At 35.8% G+C, this 27,509-nt stretch overlaps 1 protein-coding gene and 1 long non-coding RNA gene across 2 annotated transcripts in view; one reads left to right on the top strand and one right to left on the bottom strand.

Annotated features, from left to right (window-relative positions):
- LOC141503001 (adhesion G-protein coupled receptor V1-like) overlaps positions 1-27,509 on the bottom strand; it is a 138,767-nt gene that overhangs the window by 9,026 nt on the left and 102,232 nt on the right. The window contains exons 2-3 of the mRNA XM_074208064.1: positions 13,948-14,139; positions 10,463-10,640 (exon numbers count right to left, since the gene is read on the bottom strand). Coding sequence (XP_074064165.1) covers positions 10,463-10,640; positions 13,948-14,139 — 370 coding nt within the window. The remainder of the gene's footprint in view (positions 1-10,462; positions 10,641-13,947; positions 14,140-27,509) is intronic.
- On the top strand, positions 1,272-22,522 carry LOC141503002 (uncharacterized). Its single transcript, XR_012472735.1, has 3 exons — positions 1,272-1,620; positions 15,509-15,644; positions 21,170-22,522. It is a non-coding gene; the product is annotated as an uncharacterized LOC141503002 (long non-coding RNA).

The following is a 27,509-nucleotide window of genomic DNA, read 5'->3' as shown; positions in this document are numbered from 1 at the left end:
CTAAGAGATAGTAGCTTTCTTCTTGTGGGAGATATGGGATTTAGAGATATTGGTAAACAAGGAGAAGTGGTGGGCATCCTAAAAGTTAAACCCCAGTGATATGAGACCTGTCTTTGTTAGTAGGAAACTACCACTTTCCCAAAGCAATCACCAAATGATGAGGTTAGGGATACAAGGGGCGTCAGCATACCCCATCTCTTATCTATCATTAAATATTGAATCAGTAGTCCTTTTATGCTGTAAATATAATGTGCTTTCAAAACCAGTGTGGCAATCATTGTTATGATTAGAATTTCACTATGTTTATTGCCAAATGTGCAAAGACATAAAGGCAAATGAGGACAAATGAGGTCACCTTGTTGGGTGTTTGCAGAATGGTCATAAGAAGAACCATGTAAACTGATCATCAAAAAATGTCCGTAAAACTTCCATAAGGGCTGACCTGGTTAATATATTTAACAAATATTTCTTAAGCTCCTGCCATTTATGAGAAACAGTGGCAAATTCTATGGGAAATAGATGCCAAAACATGATCTCTACCAGTCTCTCAAATATCTAACAGGTAAGAAACAAACTTGGAAATAAAGATCCAGCTTAAGAGATTTCGGAGAAATCATACCACAGAATATATTCTCTGCCCAAAATCCATCTGTTGACCCATCAATACTGGTTTCTTCTGTTTTTACATCCTGAGTGCTTAAGATCACTGCATGAAAATTGTAGGAACCTTAAAATAATTTTAAGAATTTCTTTTGAACTTAACAAAACACAACAAAAACTAGTATTTCCATATGAAAAGTAGCTAGGGCAGTCATGTATCTACTGAAAAAATATAGCTACCTTTCTGTGTTGGAATGGTCCTACCCAGGGGACAGTGGTGAGGAATGGAAGGGAAATATATTGTACTTCTTGGACATGGCCAGCAAAGTCAACTACACAAGACCCATTGTCTTCATTTCTTTTCCCCATTGGAAACATTCTGGGTCTGGCATAGTGGATAGAGCACTGGTCCTGGAGTCAGGAGGACCTGGGTTCAAATTTGGTCTCAGACACATAATAATTACCTAGCTGTGTGACCTTGGGCAAGTCACTTAACCTTACTGCCTTGTAAAAACTAAAAAGAAAAGAAAAGTAGAATACGAAAGATTTTACATGAAATCTTATCTATAACATGATATATGGTTGTACATAGCTTTTCAGGATAAGTTATTCTTGCTTATAATCCTATATCTTTTGACTCTTCAAATAATTTATTTCAAGTTCTACTCTTGTTTATAAAAGAAGACACTGGCTTTTAGGTGATTCATATGGTTCTCTGGATTATGCCACCATACCTCAGCTCCTTCCTGACTGTTTCTATAGACCCCTTCTCCAATGGATGTCCTCATTCCAGAACCTCAATTTTGGAAAGAAGTTCTAGAATAGCCATCCTATCCCCATTCTCTAGACTTAGTCATTATGGCATCATCCAAGTATGTTCTACTCCCTTCCCTTCCCTGCTCTCTACTTTTCCATTTTCCTTTATATGTTGTCTTCTCTTCTTTTAAAACTCCTTGATGGCAGCATTTCCTTTTTGCTTGTATGTGCTTCCGTGGTACTTAGGAAAATGACCTAGATATGGTAAGTATTTGATAATTGCTTATTGATTGACTGATTACAGTATTTATATTGGATATGGAAGCTCTGGATCATGGTTATGACATCCTTGTACTTTTTCCTTTTAAGGGTTGTTTTATTTTCAGGAAGTAATCAGTGAGTTGTTCTTATTTTCCTTTTGTCCTCTAGTTCTAATATTTCTGGACAGTTTTGTTAAAAATATTTCTTGAATATAATTTCCAGGTTTTTAAAAAATCATAGATTTCTGGGAGTGCAATGATTCAGAAGTTATTACATGGCTTGTTTTCAGTTTTTTTTGATTGTGAATAATATTTTGTTTTTTTTATTTTTTTCTTTGCTGTCTTATTGAATCATTGATTTCTGTTCAATCTACTCTAACTTCTTGGGAGTCCATTACTTGGATAAAATTCTAGGCTACTTATTATCTTTCTAATTCTTTCTTCAAGACTTTTTATTTCATTATCACTTGTTTCATTTCTCCTATAGACATTGTAGAAAAGTCTCTTCTCCCCTAGAATCTCTGCCTGCAATAGTAATGGAATTCTTTCTCCTAGGTTGAACTTCTGATGTCATGATCCATTATAATTCCTTATAGTGATCTCTATTATTTTTGTGATTATTCATCTGTTCAGCTTCAGAGACATTTTTGGGCTTTCTATCAGAGCTAGGTTTTGGCCCCAGTGTGATTTTGGGTGACTTGGACAATCTTACTTGGTCTTAGGTCATCTAAGTTCCATGGGGGGTGGGGGTGGGGGTAGTATTTCAGTCTGAGTGGTACCATACCCAGACTCATCAATGGTAGTCCTTCATTGTACTTCTCAAACATTATTTGGTCTGGTATAATTTTTAGTTATTTTGCTGGAGAAGGTGCAGAGGAACTAGACTGTTAGTCATTGTTCAGTCTGCTATCTTTTCAAGAAGTCTCCTAGTAGGCACTTCATATATAGATATAACTACATGTATGTATGTATGTATATAGATAGATATTGTTGGAATGATTAATCATGATCTGGAGGATACTTGCTTTCTCTTTTAACTTTTAAAAAATTTTGAATTTAACAAACAAAATAAAATGAGCATTTCTATATGCATTTTAGGACAGGAAGGTTTTGTACATGAGACTACAAATATCTGTTATACAAAGCTTATTTTTGTTTTAAAAATATATTAAATTATTCATGTCCTATTTTTCAAGCTGTCCTATTTGTCAAGCCCGATATTCAATGATTCATTCTGTCTTTCCCTCTGTTCTTGTCTAATTGTACTGATAAGTTATGCTTTGCCTCCCTTTCCTGCCAACCCTCACCCCCAAATTAAAAAGGAGAGAAAAACTTTTGTAATACTTTTGCATTAACAAAATAAATTTTCATAATGATCATGTATAAAAATGTATGTCACCTGCATCTCGAATCCATCACCTTTTTTCAGGAGGTGAGTAGCTATATACTTATTATTATGTAATTATCTAGATTGCAATACACATTTTTAAAAAACTGATATGAACAATTTGCTTCCTATGTGACTTTTCATTTCCATTCTGAACATTCTCTCCTCAACCCTTGAACTAAACCCAAGGCAAACATCTTATCATATTGATTTAAATCAGTCTCTGAATGAAATTAATGAACACAGTGCCTATATTTGGATTATCAGTCTAGAAGATCAGGCCAGTGAAATAGTCCTTCATGAGGAAAATTTCAAAAGCCATTATAAATAAAAACAAATGATCTAAATAAAAAGAGGGTACTATTAGGTAATTAATGCCATTAATTGCTACTAATTAGAGATTAATAAGGCTATTTCAACAAAAGGCTATTCCTTTGATGTATTATGCAACTCATAAAAGAAGTTATAGCTACAATAAACTATACAAAGCAACATAATTATGAAAGCAGAAATCAAGCAGGATTTAACATGAATCAATGGTCAATTTTTTCTAGTAATTTCTCTTAGAAGAATTTTTTAATTATTTGCCCTGAATAAGGATAAAATAGGACAGAATTTCTGGGGATTTCACAGTAATCTTTAATATGTAAATCAGAATTTCTCCTTCTAATGACTAAAAGGATAATGTAAGTTAGCAAAAACAAAACAACCTCCAAACCTCTGCAATTTATTACTAAGCATGTTATGACAAAAATCGTTTTTATACATACAATCATACAATGAGTATATTTAAGAATGAACATTATCACATGTAAAGCTGAAAAGAAAATTTTTGAGAGAGAGAGAGAGAGAGAGAGAGAGAGAATTATTTTAGGAATAGTGGTATTAATTGACAAAGCTGGCTAATAAAATTGTGGACCTCCTTTTTAGGTTTACTAATCTAAAGATTATAGTGGAGGTGCTACAGGGAGACAACAAGAGATTACCATTGTAATGGTACTAGTCCTGGAATGCTCAGATCACTTAACATGAGGTCCTGTTGTGTTCTCTATTATATGAATAGGGGAGCCCCTTTTGAGTGATTTGCATAGTTAGAGGCTGAATCTTTAAAAGTAGCCAGAATGAACAGTCCATCTCTTTCCTGTGCACTGTTTCTTGCTGTTCAACCACACCATGGATGCCATGAAATGAACTGTGAAAGGGGATACTTCCCCTCTTTTCTTTTATTCTGGCTTCAAAAAATGGACCTGGGGACATTTGTTTTTGTTTTGTGTTGTTAGTGATCCCCATCAGTGGGTGCTTGGGTCTTGGCAACTTTGAAGCCAGGATTCCAAGAGGGATGGGGTAGTCAGACAGGTTGGCAGGGTAGCCCCAAGAAGCTAGGGGTCCTGGGACTTGAGCATAGTGGTGGGGGGGAGAGTGGGTTGCACTTGGAGCTTAGAACTGTGAGCTATAGGAATTGAACTAAGTTATGAATGTAATCCTCTTCCCTTCCCTAGAAAGAGTACAAGGGGGAGGGGATGATGACTGCTAACCTGTTTGTAGAGTCCCTAGCACAGGCCATCCTCTGAGGATGGGCCTCTCTTGAAATTATGAGTTTGCTTAAAGTTGTAAAGTTTAAACCCTCACTTCCTGGGAAGGGGTTTACTAAGTACATCATGCTCTAGGATAGGAGTCAAAAGATTATGAGTCAAAAATCATTCATAGCTTGGCAGGCCGTACCAAAGAAGATGGTGGATTAGATTTGGCCCTAGGTACATAGTTTTCAAACTCCTATTCTAGGGGATAATGATATTAGCTGAAAAAGCTGACTGAGAAAATTATGAAATTCCCTTTTATGTTCACTAACCATAGAATCCTAGAGTGGATAATGAACGAATATTAGGTGGTTCTAAAGATAGTTGGATTGTTGAAACCCATGAGGAATAGAGACAGGCCACAATATTGTCTGGTAGGGAATTTAGAGGCACAATTCCGAATGGAAAGGAGTACATCATCAGAGATCTTAAGACCAGCCTGGTGTAGGTACCAATGACCAACAACTGAGGGAAAATAATGAGGGGCAGAAAGGCTTGTGAGGGAGAACAGAGATGTGACACCTGGTGGGGGGCAGAAAGTAGTTCAATAACCTGGGCAAAAGATATTGGCAGTTTTGCAGTGTCAGGGGGTTGAGTTGCTCTTCCAAGTAGGTTTCCTAACCACATTATCTCTCTCCAATATGATCTCTATACCTTCCAACTCTTCCCACTGAAGATCCATCTATCTATCTCTCTATCTTTAGATATATCCATATATGTATTTATCTGTATATATGGGGGGGAATTTTTGTTACTATACTATTTCATCTAATGCTTTTCCTTTGAACTGTGCGTGTGTCTCCTGTCTGACTAGTTCAAGCAAACCCATTAGCGGGGGCTTATAAGTTGTGATTTAAAGAGAATTTTGGCCTAACAAAAACATATAAATTAAGTTTTAGGGGTCCACAAATGAGGTGTGAATCGAGTACTAAAAATGGAAAAAAATAAGTCAAACTGGTTATTTGCTATTGTGTAGACTACAAGGAAAAATATGTTAAAAATTTTTCACTTTTCAAAACAGATGTCCTAGTGAAAACATAGCTCTCTAGTTGAAATGAAGCAGGTCTATTCTAGAAATGTATTAGATAACTACTCAACACTTTATTTTTTTATTTATAGAATATGGAAGTGAAATTCCAAAATTTCAAATGTTTTCTAAAAAATTACTTCTCTGAAAATATTTCTAAAATAGAACTTCCTGATCCCTTCTTTTCCTCTTCATTTTAAAATTGCCTTCTTTTTCTACAACTTTTACTTAACTCACTCTTAGAAACTTGTCTACTTCCTTCTTGTTCTGTGGATATCTCTACCCTGTGGCCTGCTCTCCTGATTGTTGAGTCCAGACTACCATTTCATGAGGCATCCCAGCCATACTCACCTCATTCTCAGCTTCATCCACTCTCTGGGCTTCTCTACTACCTTGCCAGCAGGCTTATGTGACATGGATACCTGTTCCTGCATCCACCCCACTACTCTGAGAAGTTCCTCTTTATATGTTGTCTTATTTCATTAAAATGTGAGCTCCTTGAACATAGGCTTATCTTGATTGCTTGCTTTTGTATCCCCAGGATTTAGCACAAAGTAAGTACTGAATCTAAAATCACAATGTTAGACAAACGGGAGACATTCAAAGTTTAATTAAGATGCAGTATCTGTCTTTATACACTGGTAGCAGAATGAGACATAAATACAGATGATTGTAATACAGTGCAATACATGTATGACATAAGATGCCAAATGGAAAATTCCTCACTCTTTCAAATAAATAGTTATGGGGTCCATTAACTTCTCTGTATTAACTTCAATGTTGATTCTAGTAGTTTTTGGAAATAAAATAATCCAGAATGTAAAATTACAGTCTAGGACAACAATGGAATTCTGAAGCAATACTTGTAGTTAGTAGCATCTCTCCTATTTACTAAAGGGAAAGTGACCTTTATCTCATGAAAGTTTTATCACATTTAGCCATACTTTTTAAGCTTATTATACTGTAATTTATCTTATTAATTAATTTCCTGAAAGATCACTCAATAGTGTCAGTTATTATCAAACCCAAGGATAGTTGGTAATATTATTCAGTTAAGAGTGTATAACATTTGTATTCAAATCTTTCTTAGCTACCTCTTGCTGTCAACTATAATTTTAAATGGGGACATCAGGGGTAACCTGATTACTTGAGAAATCACCCTTCCTCATTTACTCTTACAATAAATAAGATTAATCAGGTCACAGTTGAATATCACCAGGTTTAAATTTTGGAGAACTGAAGTCATATTATTTCAGGGAAAGTTCACACCTTTGTGTGGCTTAGAATGAAATGCTTGTGGGAAAGGCTAAATCCATGGGAAAATTACTAAAGCCATTCTTGTTACAACAGAATTCAGACCATAGCGCTCATCTAGGAGGATTTAATTACTAAAGAACAATTATGAAGTGATATTACCTTATAAGGCACAGGCCCTGGTGTGTGGAAAAAAAAGGGGGAAGAACCCAGGCAATAAGCCAGTGGTCAGATAGAAGCAGAGTCACTTCCAAGGGGAGGTTTGTCAATCTCTTGCCTGCTCAGAATGCCAAAAGGCAATTCAGAATAGTCTTGTGACTAGCAAAATAATAATCTACTACCATAAACATACATATACTCAAAAAACCTACATGCAAAGCAGTCTTATTATTCAGTATATAAGCACATTCCATTTATATAACAAGATGGGCAGATGATATAGGAAGAGATGGAGGCTGAATACCTACCCAGCTCAGAGATCTTTTTTTTTTTTAGTTTTTATATATTTTTTCTTTTTTAAAGATTTTATTTATTTTGAATTTTACAATTTCCCCCCTAATCTTACTCCCCCCCAAAGGCAATTTGCCAGTCTTTACATTGTTTCTATAGTATACATTGATCCAAACTGAATGTGATAAGAAAGAAATCATTACCTTAAAGAAGGAAATATAAAGTATAAGAGATAGCAAGGTCAGACAATAAGATATCACTTTTTTCCCTAAATTAAAGGTAATAGTCCTTGGTCTTTGTTCAAACTCCATAGTTTTTGCTCTGGATACAGATAGTATTCTCCATCACAGACAGTCTCAAATTGTCCCTGACTATTGCACTGATGGAATGAGCAGCTTAGAGATTTTGAAAGAATATTTCTTTAAGGTAGTGGTAATACATTTGACTAAATGCCCTATAAAGCTTAAATTTACTAACATACTACTGGGAAGTAATTTAGAAACTGAGAATAATGCTGATTACTTACTATTTCCTCTCAAAGGCAAGCTTAAAGACAGACAACCTTCAAGCATGGTAGAGGGTAGTTTTGAAAGATGTATGATATGCCAAAAATATATCAGCTGTTTGAAAAATATCACATAAAGAAAAACGTCTGAATATATGGGGTCCAGTAAAAAGCACCCAACACTACTACCAGTGAAGACCTCTAGTATCAGTCTCTGCTGTGGCTTTCATAGATTCTAAATTGTATCATGTTAATTATTATCAAAATTTACTTTTTCCAAGTTTTTGTCTGGTACACAGTAGCACTATCAAAATGTGGTTTTTAGGGTTCCTTGGGTATACTCCAAGACTCTTTCAAGGAGTCTTTGAGGGACAAATTATTTTTATAATAATACTAAAAACTAAATTTCTAATATGGTAAACAATGATAGAGATAATCTATGTAAATAGAAGTTCTTCTGTGGGGAGGATCATCAATAAAATTTAAAAGCATCAAAGGGACCAAAAAAGTTAAAATAGTCTTAGGATGATTTTTCTTGGCATAAATAGTTCATGAGGAAAGCAAACCCTACATATGATAGACCCTGATAATTTGTGGACAAGTTTTTTAAAAAATGACATACTTCAAGAAGGTTTATAAATATGTTACTTATTCAACCAAGTATAAGTTTCAAGAAGATTAGGGTGTCAGAAATTCATTAGAGAATTATAAGTTTCTATGTCTCAACAGAAAGATTAAAATGAAAACGTATGATAAATTCTTGGCTAATTAGATTGGTGGTCTTCACAGAGTTTAAAAAAGTCTTAAAAGAGACAGACTAAGAATTTGTCACCATTACCTTCACAGTCTAGAAGGTCCTCCAATTTAATGTCCTCAAAATGGGAAAAAGCAATTCCTGAAACTGCCAGAGTTTAATGAAAATATCCCTGAATACTATTCAATTTTCTCTGTTTTAATTCTATACTCATGGGGAAGCTAGGTGGCACAGTGGATAAAGCACCGGCCTTGGAGTCAGGAGTACTTGAGTTCAAATCCGGTCTCAGACACTTAATAATTACCTAGCTGTGTGGCCTTGGGCAAGCCACTTAACCCCATTTGTCTTGTAAAAAAAACCTGAAAAAAAATTAAAATTCTATACTCAATAAGTAAATTTCTGATCTGTAATTTGTTGTTCTGAATGAATGTCATTACCAGGAAAGCATTCTTTGTGCAAATGAATGGTAAAATAATCCTGCTGGGTATGTTGTTTTTCCTTTGTTCTTGAAGAAGACTGTGACATCAGGGAGGTAATGCCAAGACATTCAAGTGCATTGGATTTGAGTGAGGGAGGTTTGTTCAAAGTCACCAGCCTCACTTCCTCCTGAGCTGTCCTCCATAGTGACCAGATATGGACCAGAATTACAGAGATGCCGGTGGGTGAGATCTTGGCCCTTTCCAGCTAAAGTCTTCCCCAGGCCGTTGTTTGACGGAGGCAATGCCCAGTCATTGATTAAGGTTAGGTAAGACAGAGATGAAGCAAAGAGGTTAAAAAAAAAAATCAAGCTGGGAGGCAAGACCCTCTGGGTTTTTGTTCTTTTCCTTTTTCTTTTTAAGGTTTTTGCAAGGCAAATGGAGTTAATTGGCTTGCCCAAGGCCACACAGCTAGGTAATTATTAAGTGTCTCAGGATGGATTTGAACTCAGGTACTCTTGACTCTAGGGCTGGTGCTCTATCCACTATGCCATCTAGTCACCTCACTTCTGGGTTTCTTAATGATTAAAGTAAGTAAGAAAGAAAAGAAGCAAAGAGTCTCTTTTGCATAGTCCAGAAGAAAAATCTATCTTGGAGGGTAAGACCCCTAGGGGTTCTGGCCAAAACAGACAATTGCCTGGGATGTTGTCCCAGTGAGGAATTAGAGACACCTTGATTTATATACATTTAGTGTGAATTAATTTTCAGAGCTTGACTGTTTCTGGGTGAACTGACAAACTCAAGTTTCTGCCCTTTCAAGGCAGAGGACCAGGCCTGGGATCAAATCACTCATCAGTTATAAACCATGTCTTACTATGCTACACATGGCAGGTAATATTCTCTTACAATACTTTGATTTATCTCACTGAGTACCATTTTGGAAAGTTCAAATTACCTTCTGGGATTCTGAATGTTGTTTCTTCTAAGTTTCCTTTGAGGTTTAAAAGAGTTACTCAAATTTGCCTTTCTATGATCAACAAATGGCCATGGATCTGACTTCTTTTAATGATGGTTTTCTTTAGAGAAAGAATAATGTCAACTCAGCAGTTGTGATCAGAGGGATCCTATTGTTCAGGGACTTTATAAAATCCCTTAGATGAAACTCTTTAGGAAACAGGGGAGGGAGAGAGAAAGAAGAGAGAGACCACTAGAAAGACAGAGACACAGATAGAGGCAGATAAAGTGAGAGACCACCAGAGAGACAGAGAGATAGAGATAGAAACAGAGAGAGATAACTCTTGTAAATACAGAAACCCATAAATCATGTTTTAAGTCCTTAATATTTATTTCTAAGATTTAAATTTTCTAGTGAAAATAAAGTAATAGTAATACTTTGTTAACTTGCACAGAAATGGACATAGATTCTAGAACACTGCAAGGAGGGGTGAACGAGAGGCCAAAAGACAAGAACGTTACCTGTTTTTAGAGCAAAAATCAGATCATCAAACTCCTGTGATTCTTCATCAGCTATCAGAGATCCCTGACTATAGCCTCCAGAAGTGGGGAAAGAGGCACCATTCTGAGGACCTGGCTTAAAGTCCGGGCTTGCTTGACTTGCTTGTCGGAGGGATGCCCTCTCCCAGTCAGCTGGCACCTTGAAAAAAATGAAACTATATGAATAAAGTAGCAAAATACTTTATTAACTTAAATTATATTAATTTAAAAAAATACAATTTTAATTAATCTACTAAGGCAGAGCACTGGCAAATGAGAGGACTTAGGAAAGACTTCATGTGGCATTTCAATTGACCCTTGAAAGGGTACTGAGATAATCTCAAATGGGGAGATGAGGAATACATACCAGGCAAATGGGACAGCCTGTGCAAAAGCAATGAGGAGATGGGAATGGACTGGATGTTGTCTGAAATACCTTCCAGTTCTATAATTAATCTGACCTAAGACACTCACCAGCTGTGTGACCCTGAGTAAGCCACTCAACTGGGTTTGCCTCAGTTTTCTCATCTGTAAAATAGGGATGATAATAATAGCACCCACCTCCTAGGATTGTAGTGAGGATCAAAGGAGATAATAAATGTAAAGAGTTTAGTAGAGTGCCTATGTAAATGTTAGCTCTCATTGTCCAGTTTCTTGACAAATGTTAGTCCTTATTTAGACAATCTAATGTGGTACCTTTTCACAATATTCCACTGTGGACTATTTTCTGTGGTATAAGGTGGGGAAAATATTCATTTTTTTCTTATATCTTATTTTTTCCTTAGGAGTAAATTCTACCAGAAAATAAGCAAGAGTTGATTTCACATCCATCGACTTGACTTAAATAGTATACTCTGTTTTTCCATGCTTTGTGATCAAAAATGATAATTATTTCCTCACCTTTCTCTAACTCTAAATATTTCCTTCCACCTCACCTCTCCACCCCACCAAGGATATTCATAGTTTCCAAAGTGTCTGACAACACTCTTTGTTAGATGTGCTGGATCAAAGTCAATTCAAATCTGGTGCTCTGCAGGTCAGAGAATATCCTTTAGGAGTATTTTTTTGACAATGCTAGGACATGCTGATTTTAAGTAGTGACTGGTGCCAGCCAGTGGGCTATCACAGCTGCTTTCTTCAAGATAAGATTCTCTAAGTGGTTGCAGGTCAGAAGGTACTATTGAGAGGGTATGTTTTTGAGCAAAGGCAAACTAAGAACTTTGAGAATAATGAAAAAAAAGGAAAAGAGAACATAAAGAAATTTAACTGAGATATTTAAGGTCTCTAGACAAATGCTCAGTATTTTTGGAAAATCAGAAGTTGTTTTTTTTTAAACTTACTCTTCTGGTGCTTTAAAAAATATTCCTATTTCTGGTAATGTCAAAAACCTAGAGTTATTTTCTTCCAACATTGGCCCATTGAAGTTCACATATTTGTGGATGACATAGACCTCAAGGGAGAGACAACCTGGGGCAGAAGATTTGGAGCTAGCCAGGAAGATCTGCGTTCAAGTCCTCATTCTAAAATCTCCTGACTTGATGACCTTGGGTAAGTCACAACATCTCAAAGTTCCAGGTCAGCAGGCCTCAAATTTTTTCCTACTAATAGAATCTTTCAATTAAAACAAAAATTTGAGAGGATGCTCTAAAATTAGTATTTAATGCCTATTAATAAATTATATGATTTATTTAAAAACAGAGCCAGGGATTTTCCTTACAGTAGTCTGAGAAATACTACTCAAGGTAACTCTGTAATAATATAAGTTGAAGAAGAAAAGAGGCTGACTTGCATGGGAGTTCCCTATTCTGAGGAAATCCAGGCCTAGACCCTCTCCTTCTAGTTCTCTCTCCTGTTAAATTGAGAAACTCCTTGAGACTAAGGACTATGTAAGTTTTTTGCCTTTGTATCCCCCCAAAACCCTAGCCTCAGGTCTCTTTAAACTTGTTGGCATTTGTTGCTTGTTCAATTTTACCATGTTAAATTGAATAAAAGATTGTTAATAGTATCCCTATGTTCACTGGTGATATGCTCTTCAGATTCTTTATCTGAGATTTTTTTTAAGTTTTTTTTTTAACAAGGCAGTGGGGCTAAGTGACTTGCCTAAGGCCACACAGCTAGGTAATTATTGTGTCTGAGACTGGATTTGAACTCAGGTCCTCCTGACTCTAAGGACTGGTGCTCTATCCACTCTGCCACCTAGCTGGCCTTATCTAAGATTTCTAAAAATAATAGCCCTATTTATGAACCAGGAACTGTGCTAGGTGTTTTTTTAAATTATTATTTCTTTTGTTTCAGACAACACTCTTGGGAAGTACTATTATAATTCCCATTTTTGCAGATGAGGAAACTGAGTCAAACAGAGGTTAGATGACCTGCACAGGATTACATAGATAGTAAATATTTGAGGCCTACCAGAACTCTGATCTTCCTGACTCCAGACTTAGTACTCTTTCAATTTCTCTACCTAGCTGATCATTACTTTTTTTTTTAATTTTTTTTAGGTTTTTGCAAGGCAAATGGGGTTAAGTGGCTTGCCCAAGGCCACACAGCTAGGTAATTATTAAGTGTCTGAGACTGGATTTGAACCCAGGTACTCCTGACTTCAGGGCTGGTACTTTATCCACTGCACCACCTAGCCACCCCTAGCCGATCATTTCTAAGAAAAACTAAGTTTTTTTCTCTTCCCTTGCTTTCCTTTCTTTTCTTTTCCAACTCCTTCCCTTCTCTTCCTTTAAAACAATTTATACTAGTTTAGCTTCCTCTAGGCAGAGGCATTTTAAAACCAGGGACTGGTAGAAAAAGGGGCTAAGGGTATAAAATGGGGGAAGAATGGAAAGAGAAGTAAAGAAGATATCCATTTCCTATAGCAAATTCTGATTAGGATTTCTATTCAGTGTAATTCACACACCTTGTGAAAGTTCTGAGTCTTTGTTCTGAAACATTTCCTGTTATTTAGATTGAAATGTGTATCTGAATCACTATACTTATTTTCATGATTGTGTGTTGAGTTCAAGGTGAGAAACTCAACCAACTGAGGAAAAAGAAAGAGGTGGTAAAAATATTTTGGACTAAGAAACATTATGGAAACAATTTCCAAAGGTGTTAGACAACCTGATTATGGGTAAATTCATCCTCAGTATTAAGTAGAGTGAGATGCAGAAGCAAGCTATTCTAATTTATTTTTCTTCAGATGAATGGCTACCACAATACAAAGAGGAAGAAGGATGATGATAATAATTTGGTATAATATCAATAAGACTGGATCGAAAATCAGAGTTCTGGGTTTTAATACAGTCCTGGTCCTACCAGTAGCTGTACAGTCTTAATCAAGTTTCTTCATCTCTCTGGTCCTCATTTGATTAAACTGTAAAATGATTGGGTTGGCTTTCAGAATGGCTAATTTCCCAAATGTAAGGTGAGACTTCTCTTGCCTTCTTTACAAAAGAAGACAAATGACAAATAGGTACCTCTTCCATGGCGCTGATGAGATTCTGGGTGGACTTGCTGATCTCCCCCCCTGCAGGCGGCATGCCACTGCCTGCTGTGAAAAAAGCAGAACCTGGCCCAGGGTGCCCATTCATTTCCACAGTGTAGCTGGCTTTCATTGGGCAGCACATCTGGTTGTGCAGAATGAAATACACCACAAAGACATAAAGGCCCTGTAAAGGAAAAAAAATACCACAGGGTCAAAGAACAATTTGCTGGATTGGATTAAAATGTCATTTTTGTAAGTTTATATTTTGTTACAGCAGTCACTCCCTGGTCTTCCCAAGAGAGAGAGTTACAGGATTGTAGCATGCTGGGAGAATAACAAACCACCATTCTAATAGTAAAATTTCAAGCATGTAAAACAACACTTAGAAAATGTCATCTGTTATAGAGCCGCCAAATCACTGAAAATTATTTCCCAATTAACTCCATACAGCTGTAAAATAAAGTCAAGTTAACTAGAATAACACTTCTCAGCAGTCAGAGGAAGGTACCATCTCCCATTTGCAAGACAACTTTTCCTCTGTAATAATCTCCATCCCAGCTGTGGGGAAAAAAAACCCCAGCTCTTTTTCAATGTGTAAATCTCATATACTCTAGTTGTTTTTCCATGGTAGGAATTAGAGTGTTTGTGGTGAAAGGCTCAAAGCTACTTCTCCTGTATCATGTGTCCTCCTCAGACTCCCTCACTTTTTGCTTTTTTCTCTATCTTGATGTGATGGGGTAGAAAGAAGAGTGGGACAAGTATGTAGATATCTAGTTCTTACTCTCAATTCTACTCCTTAGTAGCTGGGCAGATTGGGTTAAATTACTTAAATTCTTCCCACTCCCTCCAATGGAACTTTCTCTTGAAATAAAGAAGGGTAGTTTAAAAAAAAAAACATATTGGTGGAATCTTCTTTTTATTTATTTAAGGCAATGGGCTTAAATGGCTTGCCCAAAGTCACACACTAGGCAATTATTAAGTGTCTGAGACTGGATTTGAACTCAGGTCCTCCTGACTCCAGGGTGGGTGCTCTATTCACTATACTATCTAGCTGCCCTTCACCATCAATTTTTAATTTCAATTAGTCACTGCATTGATGTGAGTCCTGATGCCTGTCAAGGGTCCTATTTTTTACATTATTGTGGAAATTTTTCTCATGGTCTTGATTACTTTGTTTTATATAGTTCATTAGGTCTAAGTTTCTTTGAATTCTTCATTCTTTTCCTTTGATTTAATAACACTCCATTTCATTGTAGTTTGGTTATATCTGACTCTTCAAGACCCCATTTGGGTTTTTTTATGGCAAAGAGACTGACATGGTTTGCCATTTCCTTCTCCAGCTCATTTTATAAATGAAGAAACTGAGGTAAATATGTTAAGTGTATTACCCAGGGCCATCCAGTTGGTTAGTCTCTGAGACCAGATTTGAACTCAGTCTTTCTGACTCACAGTCACTTTATCTGTCACCTAGTTGTTTTAAGTGAGTTGGCCTTCAAGGGAGAAAGATTTAGCATTGGAGAAAGTTATAATGCTAATTGTCTCTTAATTTACAGTTTATTTTGGAATGAAATGAAGCTTTTGGGTGTCATTTGAAGAGTGAACAAAAGAAGATTGAGTTTGCCTTAACACACCAAGGATGTGGTTCCCCTCTCTTCCTCATTGCTTATGGAAATGTGTCTGATCATCAAGGTAAGATATGGTGAAGAAGGTTACTTTTTGGGGGTGGGTGGGGTGGGAATTGCAAGACAATGGGATTAAGTGACTTGCTCTAGGTCACAGGGCTAGGTAATTATTAAGTGTCTGAGGCCAAATTTGAACTCAGGTCCTCCTGACTCCAGGATCAGTGCTCTATCTGCAGTGACAAGTAGCTGTGATTTTTTAAGAAATCAATAAATTAGAGGGGCAATAAATTAGAGCTGCATCAGAGAAGCTAGAATTAATTGGATCCCAGGAACAAGTTTGTCTCTTTTTGGGGGAAGCTAATCCATGGCAGGTAGATAATAGGAAAGAAGATCAGGAGAGATCTGAGTTCAGTCCAGCCTCAGATACTTACTAACTGCATGTCTCTGGGCAAGTCACTTAACCTCTATTTGCCTCAGTTACCTGTAAAATGGGGATATACTGAAAAAGGAAATGACAAACCAATCTAGTATTTTTGCCAAGAAAACTCCACTAATGATGTCCACAGAGTCATGTAGAATTGGACACAACTGAAAGACTGAATAATAACAATCCATGGCAGGAGGAAAGGAGGAGGGTTGGGCCCAGGAGTGGACTGGAGCCAGCTATGATTGTTCAATTTTTAGTGTGACCATTTACACTTCAAAAATTGGCAATTACTACAAATCAGGGCTTGGTTTATTGTTTTGTTGATTGTCTAAAATTAAGAAAATGAAGGAATAAGTGGCTCAGTAATGCAGATTAAACTCAAAAGTGTTTATTCATGTAACCTTGTTTTTTCCCCTGGAGGGATGATTGCTAGATATTTACTAGAACACCTCTGGGTGGGACTAATGAAAGAGGAGGGATACACTAGTAGATATATATTAATCCAAGTGTCATCTCTGGAAAAAACCTATGTGATCCTTGGGCAAATCATTTAATTTTTCCCTCTTTTAGTCAAATCTAAACCTTCTAGTAGCCAAGAAAATGCTGACCTCTTTTGGAAAAATTTCATCAAGGAATTCCCACATAAAATGATGTCATATTTTTATATGTATGAAAATGTTTTTTTCCTATCTTTCTTGGAGTACATACCTGATATATTTCAGGGTGGCACAGTTTAGTGACTTTCCTACGATAATTCTAAATTACTGTTCAGAATGGTTTTATTTATATTTCTAGCTCTGTCCATATTCCCTTCAACCTTGATCATTTTTGATTTTTTTGTCATTTTTGCCAATTTGATGGATTTGAAGTGAAACCTCAGAGTTGTTTTAATTTTTTAATATTATTAGTGATCTGAAGCATTGTTTCACTTGGTTGTGGTTTGTTGACATCATCTTTGACCTGCCTATTCATATCCTTTGACCACTTATCTATTACAGAATGTTTTTTATTCTTATATGTTTACATTGATTCCTTATATATCTTGAATACTTTTCAGAGCTCTTTTCTGCTAAAATCTCCCTGCTCCCAACCAATAGCTAGCTTCTCAACTCATTTAAGTTGCCCTGATTTTGTCCACTGAAAAAGTTTCCAAAATTTTATGCAATCAAAATTATCTCTTTCATTTTTTATGATCACTGACATTTCTTGTTCAGTTAAAAAAAAATATCCCTCCAGACATATATAGATATCAACTTGTCTGAGCTGGTTTCCTTATCTATAAAATGGAGACCATTGTATTTGTCTTTACAAATTTGTTATGAAGATCAAGAGAGATAACATTTGAAAAAGCTTTGAAAGCTATAATATGCCATATGAATTATTATTTATAATTTATTGAGATTATAAAATCCTTGGCCCATGAAATACTGTGGATTGTTTAACACCCAACTTGTACTGTGCTTCTTATTACATAAAGAGCAACAAAGCTATTTTATAGTTTCTTATTGACCTGATGGCCTTTTAAATTTTTTTGCAACTATGTCAAGCTCTTGAAAATTGCCCTGCTTCCGTCACAGATAGCAAAAAAAAAAATTATTTGTTTTCAATTCACTGCCTTCACTGATGGTCTTTTATGATTTTTACAAAGGACTTACTGTATATTTCTAGTGGTTCTTCTTTATAACTTGCTAATTTCGACCTTTATGTTCAGCCAGCAAAATATCTTAAATTATGCCTTTTGTCTCCCCTTTAATTCTGTTACTTAACTTTTGGAAAGGAGTCAGAATTTTTCTAGTCACTGAGATGCTTAATTCCTAAAAAACCCAAACTGCCCTACTTCATAAGTGAAATGAATACTCATGAGGTGAGGCATTAACTCAGAGGATGCTCTCAGCAAATAGAACTGGTTCAATGGAATTTGCATTTTCCCAGTATTCCCATAGTTTCTAGGATACTAGAAACAGTAACATTCAGTAGGTACATTTATAGGTTTAACATTTGTAACCCTAAATAGCTTACAAGAAATTACTCAAAGCTTCAAAGATACTAACTCATGGAAATCTTAATGTAAAACAATTATTCTGGAGAGCAGTTTGGAACTCTGCCCACCGGAGTCCCCCTTTGATGCAGCAATTGTACAACTAGACCTGTACCTCAAAGAGATAAAAGACAAGGACTCCTGTGTAAAAAATGTTCAAAACAGCTCTTTTTTGTTAAAACAGAAATCTGATAACTTAAGGGATGCTCATCACTTGGGAATGATTGATCAAATTATGATATATGAATAAAAAGAAATAAGATTGCAAAGAAGTGTTGAAAGGGATAGTTCCAGAGAAGCTTGGAAAACTTGTATGACCTGATACAGAGTGAAATGAACAGAACTAGGAAATAATTTATTAAATAACACTTTATTAAACAACACTTTATAGTAACTTTGAAAGACTTAACTGAATACTGAAATGACCAATCATGAGTTCCAGAGGACCAATGATGAAGAATTCTAGCTACCACCAAAAGATGAAGCACCCAAGATGTAGAATGAGTTGTAAATTTTTTGGATCTTATCAATGTGAGAATTTTTTTGGCTTGCATATATACATATATATATATATATATATATATATATATATATATATATATATATATTTGTTACAAAGATTTTGATTTTGTTTTTCTTTTATCAGTATGGGTGGGAGAAGGTGGGAAAAAGAAAATAAAAGCTTGCTAATTGAAAAAAACTAAAATTTAAGTCAAAAAACAAAATGAAATTAGTAGAGGATAACCAGATGTTTATCCACATGTATGCATTTATATATATATACATATATATATGTATACCCACGTGTGTGTATGTGTGTGTGTGTGTAAACAAAGACACATATGGAAAACCTCTATAAATTAGGCTTGGCACTATTTCCCACACTGACATAAATTCCCTAGACGATTTTTCTGTAAAAATTAATTAGGATATTTTTAAAAACACATGATTTATTTTTAAGTAATAATGCTTTAAAGTAAAATAATTCATAACTATCACCACCCCACAGTATACTTAACAACACTGATTCTCTTTCTTCTAAATTGTATAGTTGGGAGAAATGAAATTAAAAACCATGTGGGTTAATATTTTTATTTTTATATTATATTGTAAGCAAATTTCATTGTAAACAACAATAGGCACATAGCTTCTAAAAAAAATCTTATGTAGAAAGGAATCTACAGTTTTCATTGTACAACTAATTATTTTCACATGAACATGACCTAATTCTATTGGCAACTATAGTACACAGGCCAGGAATGAAATGAGACTGTCAGCCTTAAAAAATGATGGGGATGACACTGATTTCTTTGAGGAATCCTCTAAGGACAGTGGATGATAGAAAAAATGCCGGACCAGAAACCTAGACTCTTTCTTTAAAATCAATCTCTAAGGACCTGTCGGTTAAAATAACACACGTTCTCTTTTTCCTCTCTCTCCTAGTTTTAAAGTCTAGTCTTTTGTGTTTTCAAAAAGGAGACTGCCTGCCTGCTGCAAATGACTTGCATGTCAGAGCAACATGCCTGTTTTTCTAAGAATCACAGAAACACAGCAAATGTTCTAAGGCTCGATGAAAAACCTGGGGGGATGTGCACACTGCCCCATAGAGAAGGAGAGGAATGCTGGTGCCCCAAACACACAACAGCTGGTAGTGCTAGGCTGGCAAGAAGAAGGGGGGAAGGCAGTTGTGGAACTCTGACCTGGGAGTTGGCTCTGGTCTCCATAAGAAACAGATCCCCATCTCTAATTGCTAATTGCAAATGTCATATTTCCAATATGCCAAGAAGCATCTTAGATTCTCAGGAGCACAAACTATTGACACCCTTCTTTGAATAACATATATATTTATTAATATATATATATATATATATATATATATATATATATCTATGGGGGGGGATTAATTCCTTCTTTAGATTTTCATTTAGATTGTATTTGCTCAGCACCACCTATGACCAGAAGTAATTCAGTTATCCAGACCTGGACTGGCTAGTGCCAATGGTGAACAAAGGTCAGAGTCAGAATCTGAACTCAAGTCCTTGACCTCAGATTGAATATTTTTTTAACTACATCATGAGATTATTAAAGTTGTTAAATGAGATAATGTGAAAAGTGAAGCCCATAAAGTACTCTACAGAAAAGGGTATGCTGGAGACAGCTCCTACCTATAAGCCAATTGTTAAATTTAGGGCTTGATTTATTGTTTTGCTAACTATCTAGACTTAAGAAAGTAATAGAGAAAATGTTAATAATACAGATTAAACTCAAAGTATTTTGCACCCATTTTTTTTTTGGAGGGGGGTAGTCAGTTGTTAAACATGTGTCAGTATGGCTTTGTCTATAGATTAACATTTTTTTTTGTCTTTTACAAGGCAATGGGGTTAAGTAACTTGCTCAAGGTCACACAGCTAGGTAATTATTAAGTGTCCAACGTCAAATCTGAACTCAGGTCCTCTTGACCCCAGGAGCAGTGCTCTATCTACTGCACCACCTAGCTGCCTCTAGTTTAATATTATTTAAAATAATGCTTTTGGTATGTGTGTGAATGTAGGCAAATCTTTGTGGTCTCTGTTTCCTGATCTATAAAATAAAAGGATTGGACTAGGTGATCTCTGGGATCCAACTTTAATCTATGTAAATATGTGAAAGCTGAAATAAGCAAACAGCAAGTCAGAATAATAATAATAATAATAATAATAATAATAATAATAATAATGGTGGTAAATAACAATGATAATTAAGATTTATTTCGTGCTTATCACGTTCCAGGCATCATGTTAAACACCTTCTTTAAAAAAAAAACAAATATTATCTCATTTGATCCTCTTGTCAACTCTGGGAAGTAGGTACTTTTCTTATCCCCATTTAACTGATGGGGAAACTGAGGTGAACAGAGGACAAGTGAGGGGCCCAGAGGCACACAGCTAGTAAGTGACTAAAACTAGATTTGAACTCAGGTGTAGCTAACTCTAGAGTCTATTGACTAAAGGAAATCAGTACATTTTCCTAAAAACCTAATATCTTCAGGGAATAATAAAGATACTGAGAGAATATGGTAAGCTGCCTCATTAATTTGTGTACCATTCCTGAAAAGTGAGAGACAAACATTCATGTTTTCATTCCACAGATACAAAAAAAAGGAAGACACAGCAGTTAAGCTACTTGCCAAAGGTCACATCCTCTCCAGTGCGGTGCAGGTGGAAGCTGCAGATTTCCTGGCTCTTAAGTATCTATCCTTGTCATGACGTTTTTCAGCCTTTTTGATTTAAAGGAGGTTCTGCTTACTATGTACAAAAAGTCCAAATGGGACTGAACAGATTCAAAAGACTGAGCAGAGGTCATAGACAACATTAATGGTGAGTTAACTTTAAGAAAATATCCCTGCCATCTAATCCCCAATGGAATTGTATCATTTAAAAAAAATCTGCTTGAAGGTTTTAGAGAAAACACATCCAAATGGAATACATACACTTTAGCAAAGCATCTGTGCACGTATGGAACAAAAAAAAAAAAAGAAATGAGCAGAGGGATCATAAAAGCAGATGGGAAAATCAAATAGAATAGCTTTGTAACCTGTTTAAAGGATGAACAACTTTGTGCCCCAGTCCTGTAAGAACAAAAGAAAATTTCTTGAAAAAGGGATCTTAAAAAGAAAGCATATGTTCTTAGGAAAATGGAAACATTTAAATACACAAATGTCATACAATATAAAATATTATTGTGCTCTAAAGCAATGACAGATATGAAGAATTCAAAGAAGACTGAACTGATGCTGAGCAAAAAAGGATCAAGGAAGTGCCATTCACAAAGACAACAAAATAAAGGAAAATAATTAAAAAACGAAGTGGAATCATTATGGTCATCATAATGACCAAGCTTGGTCCCAGAGAAGAAGAGATGAAAAAATGTACTTTATTGGGATACTATGGACATAGAATATTGCAGATACTATCAGATACAGTTAATATGTCAGCTAGTTTTGTTGAATATTTATTTTTAAATCTTTGTTTTAAGGGATGGTTCACTAGGGAGAGAATGGGAGAGGAGAGAGATGTTATGAATGGGATATAAAAATTAAAATTATCAATTAGGAGAAAAAGAAAAAAATTGTGTTCTTCAGCTTTGGAATTTTGGATTTAGGTATTTTCCTAAAGAAGACACTTCTGTAGGGTAGGTATGTGAGGAGAGATATGATCCCTACAGTAACCAGGACCTAAATTGAGGGCTTGGAAGTCGCCTGAACTTCAGTGTTTGCAACTGATGAAGTTGTTTACTTTTAGTTTCATTTTTTTTCTTTTTATAAGTTACGGATGCAAAAATCTTTGCTGTTCGGGGTACGAGCCACATGACCATGCTCATGGTGGGGTGGTCTTCTGCTCCCCTTGGATCGGGGGCATTGACCCTGGTGATTTTAGATTCTTCTGCTTAGCATTTGGGTGACTTCTCATGGTGGCTTTGAGTTCCTTTGGCAGCGTCTGGGTTTACGTGCTGCTGCTGGCACTCCTCCTCAGGGCTGCTTCTCACTTGATAGATTTTGCAGCTCTCTGCTTCTGCTCTCTCCCTGATGGACCACCCCCAGGAGTGTCGAGTGGCTGCCTGCCAGCTCTCCATTGCTGCTGGCTACTGAAAACACTTTTTTGGATGGACACTGACTTTGAGAAGCAAGTACAAGCAGATTTCACGCCAGTGAGATATTCTAAGGCTCCTTTCATAGTTTCTCCTGTTGAGGGATCTTAGATTTATAGTAAACACATATACAGCTGTATCCAATTTAAATTAATTGCTATTTTTCTCATTTAAAAAACTAAATGAAATTATTTTCAATGAACATAAAATCTATTTTCTCTCTTTCCCTCATTCTCCTCCTACCTTAACTACCAGCTCCCCTTGAAAAACCACAATAAAAATTATAACCCTTATAACAAATATGCACAGTTAAGCAGAATAGATCCCTACATGGTCCATACCCCAAAACACCACGTGATCAGTCTGCACCCTAGATCTCTCCTCTCTCTGTCAGGAGGTGGCTAAGATGCTGCATCTTTGGTTTTTTGGAAAAATGCTTGGTCACTGAACTGGTTCAGATTCTCAAGTCTTTTACAGTTGTTTGCCCTTATGGTATTATGGTTATTATATACATTACTTTGGTCCTCCTTTCTCCCTGTATCAGTTTGTACAAGTCTTCTCAGGTTTCTCTGAAACCATTCCTGTTATCATTTCTTATGGCACAATAATACTCCATAAAAGATTTATTGGGCAGCTAAGTGATACAGTGGATAGAGCAATAGGCCTGGTATCAGGAAGACCTGAGTTCAAATGAACTGGAGAAGAAAATGGCAAACTACTCCAGGATCTTTGCCAAGAAAATTCCAAATTGGGGGTGGCTAGGTGGCGCAGTGGATAGAGCACTGGCCTTGGAGTCAGGAAAATCTGAGTTCAAATTTGACCTCAGACACCTAATAATTACTTAGCCTTGTGGCCTTGGGCAAGCCACTTAACCCCATTGCCTTACAAACCTAAAAAATATAAAAAAAAATCCCAAATGGGATCACAAAAAATCAGACAACTAAATAACGAACAGATTTATTCACCACAATTTCTTCAATCATTCTCCGATTGCTAATTTATGATTTTTTTTAATCAAACATAAAAAGAACTACCATAAATATTTAAATAGATAAATAACAATACTTTCCCTTTATTCATGATCTCTTTGGAACATATGCCTAGTAGTGGCATTGCTATATCAAAGGCTATGCACTGTTTAGTGACTTTGGGGGCATAGTTCCAGATGACTTTTCAAAATAATTAGCTAATTCACAGCTCCATCAACAATACATTAACATTTCTATTTTCTCAAAACCCTTCCAATATTTGTTGTTAACCTTTTCTGATCAACTCTGCCAATGTAATAGTTTCAAGGCACAACTTCAGGATAGTTTTAATTAGTATTCCACTAATTTTGGTGTTCTTTTAGGAATCTTTTAAAATTTATGATGATTTTCTAAAAATAAGACTTTTCCCCATTATATTCAAAGATACTGTTTTGATAGAACAATGAATCATAGTCAGAAACCTCAATTTCTTTTTTTTATTCTTCTAATAATTTATTAGATGATCTTAGACCAGTCATTTTACTCTCTTGTACCTAAGTTTCTTCATCTGTAAACAAAAAAGTTGGTTACTAGTGAATCTTTTCTGACTTTAACAGTCAGAGATAGTGTAATATAAAAAAAACAAAATCTAAGGTTCATATGTTTAAAAATGAAGAATATAAAAGAAATGAACTTGATCAACAATAATTTTTAAATTTATTTTCAATTACTAGAAACATAATAATAGAAATGAATTTCCTGGAGATGCTCAGGTAATAATAACCTTTCATGTTTTTCCTCAATTTCCTTCCCCTTCCCTGTTTTTAAAAAGGTGTCACTTTTGAAAAGGTGTGACAGTATCACAACTCTGCTAGATTGAGAGGAACTCTGTCTACTTGGACTAGGAGGCTTACAAGATGTTGACACGGTTCAATTTAATTCATTTCAACATTTATAGAACAATTTGTGTTTTTTGCTTGTTTGTTTGTTTTTTAAGTTTTTGCAAGGCAATGGGGTTAAGTGGCTTGTCCAAGGCCACACAGGTAGGTAATTATTAAGTGTCTGAGGCCAGATTTGAACCCAGGTGCTTTATACACTGTGCCACTTAGCTGCCCAGAACACTTAGTTTTTGTAAGGCACCACACCATGTATTAGAAAATGTCTTTGAGGGGCGGCTACGTGGTGCAGTGGATAGAGCACCAGCCTTGGAGTCAGGAGTACCTGAGTTCAAATCTGACCTCAGACACTTAATAATTACCTAGCCGTGTGGCCTTGGGCAAGCCACTTAACGCCATTTGCCTTGCAAAAACCTAAAAGTCTTTTACCTCAGGGAGATTGCTTTCTATAATCTATATGCAAGGAAATAAATTTGAGAAGGGAGAGTATTAAGATCCAGGAAGATCAGAAAAGATGGAAATCACAGGAGCTCATTGGCAGCTAAGCTTAGACATGAAGGAAACGAGGGATTCTAGGATGGTGAGGTGAAGAAGGAGGACATTTCAGACATGTACTAAAATCACAGAGGTGGAGTATGGAAAGTTAAGTTTGGAGAACAGCAAGTAAGTCACTTTGATTGGATTGTAGAGAGTTTGATGAGGAAGACTGTGGAAAATGTCTTGAAAGAGAGGATGGAGACAGATTATAAAGTGCTCTAAATGGGAAACTAAAGAGTTTGCACTTTATCCCAGAGGCATGAATTCCTCCACGGGGGAAGTGACATGTGCAGACCTGTGTTATCGAAGAAGTTTTTGGCAGCTGTATAGAGAATAGATTGGAGAAAGGATGAAATAGAAACTGGGTGGCCAATAGGAAGCTATTGCAAAACCCAGGCTGGCTTCAAGACACTTTTCATCTAAACCATGTGAGATGTTTGCAATATTTTCATAAGTTTGGGTTTTGACTACATGTATTTGAGTTAAATATCACATATACTACAAATGATAGTGAGGAGATTTCTTTTATTCTTTTAAAAAAATTTAGTGAAAAGTCTATCCCTTGAAAGCTTTTGATCATTTTATTATCTTATGAGTGATGAAATTCTTCCTTATCTATATAGCTGCTCCTCTCAATTTAGCTTGTTTTCCTTTTTGTGTGTGTGTGTATGCTCTATATTTAAAGACCATTACTAGGCTATTTCTTGGCTCCAAGATATATAACCCCAATTCTTTTAGCACTACTCATAGGTATGACTGTTTTGGCCTTCTGCATTCTGTGAGGAAGCATACTTCTGTTAAACATATGCTTCTGTTAAGTTTCTCAGCACAAGCCTGTAAGCAGTAGTGACATCTAAAAACCCAAGGGCACTTGATGTGTACACTGAAGATGGTAATCTGGTATTTATAGTTGTGGTGGTGTTGAACAAGAGCATAAGAGAATGCACTATTATTATTAATTATGGACAACAGTGTCATAAATCAGTGTTAATATTATGATTGAATATTTATTAAATATTCAGAGTACACTGCACCAAATATATAAAAATTATGACCCAATCTATGTGAAAATTATGCTAAATAGAAGTCTTCCCTCTCTCTTCCTCTGAAGGCTACAATAAATCCAAATTGTGCCATAAGGAATAATCAGAAAGTAGATTTCTGAGATTATTTGCCATAAAGAATGTTGCTATCCCATACCAAACATGGGTACCTCATTTGATGAAACTACTTTAATTGTTTTAAAATCTTTTTAAAGTTTTCTAGAAAACAGCATGATTTTTTAGTTTTTTAAATTTTTCTTTATTGTATTTTTCAATAAATGAATGAATACTTATTTCTCTTCCCCCCCAACCTTTATTTAAAAGGAAAAATAAAACCCCAAATTATTGTAACAAATTTGCATAGTCAAGTATAATGGAGGTCTAATTCATGTACCAATCCCATCAGTTTGTTATGATGACATTTTCACAAGGAGGGCACTAGGGAACTACTTCTCAGAGAATCATGATGATTGGAACATGCATGGAAATTCTGTAATTGGTTTCGGTTTGACCTGTCCCATAGGTGAGAGTAAACCTTTTTCATTGGCTGTGTAGCCAGAACTGTTGGTATCTTTGAAAATGCAGTGTTTTTGCTGCCTTTACATCCCGGGGTAAGGGGGATTGCTTTACTCACAGGTTCTGGTACTGGGAGCTGGGTCTTTGATCTTGGGAGTTTCAAAGACCAGAAGAATAGTCCATAGGGAATCTGGGAGTTGGGAATACAAGTTATATTTTTCAGCCAATGTAACACTGATGCCCGAGGAATAAGGGGCAAGAAGTCACTCTTCAGGATGGTCTTTTGAACCCCAGCTTAGTGGAAGGACTCTTCTGGAAGCAAAATTGATGGTACCAATGCTATGTACAAACTGAGTGAGCTATGAGCCCAATTTCTACTCCACAACTCTAGAGTGTTGGGGAAAATATTTGAACTTTATTCTTGTTTTATCTTTGAAGCAAATGTTCTTTGTAAGAACCACCTGATGTTTTGTGATTAAATGGATAGAGAATGAGGTGAGGAACATAGTGGGGGGACTTAAACTGATAGCAGAGAAAAAGAGATACCCCAACACTCTCAGGGCAAGTTAGAAGGAAGAAAGATGCAAAAGGAATGGTTCTGAGAAAGAAAGACCGTATCCAAAAATGTATACTTTGTTTTGTTTATTAAGTATATCTCTGTCAGTTCTCCAGAATCATGGTAAATGGAGTTTCGAATCTTGTTTGGTGATAAAGAAAGAATTTCATTATGTCAGTAATTAGACAATAAAAGAAAAAACCTATCAGTGGAGCCTTTCTTAGTAAAACCTTGTTGTCTTTAGAGATAATAAACGATGTAATACATATTTATCTAAAACCAAACCTACCCTGACTTGACTACTTTCTAGCTATGTGACATTGGA

The sequence above is a fragment of the Macrotis lagotis genome, chromosome X (assembly GCF_037893015.1).
Source record: "Macrotis lagotis isolate mMagLag1 chromosome X, bilby.v1.9.chrom.fasta, whole genome shotgun sequence".
NCBI classification, from domain to species: Eukaryota; Metazoa; Chordata; class Mammalia; order Peramelemorphia; family Peramelidae; genus Macrotis; species Macrotis lagotis.
This window is presented reverse-complemented; position numbering and strand designations above follow the sequence as displayed.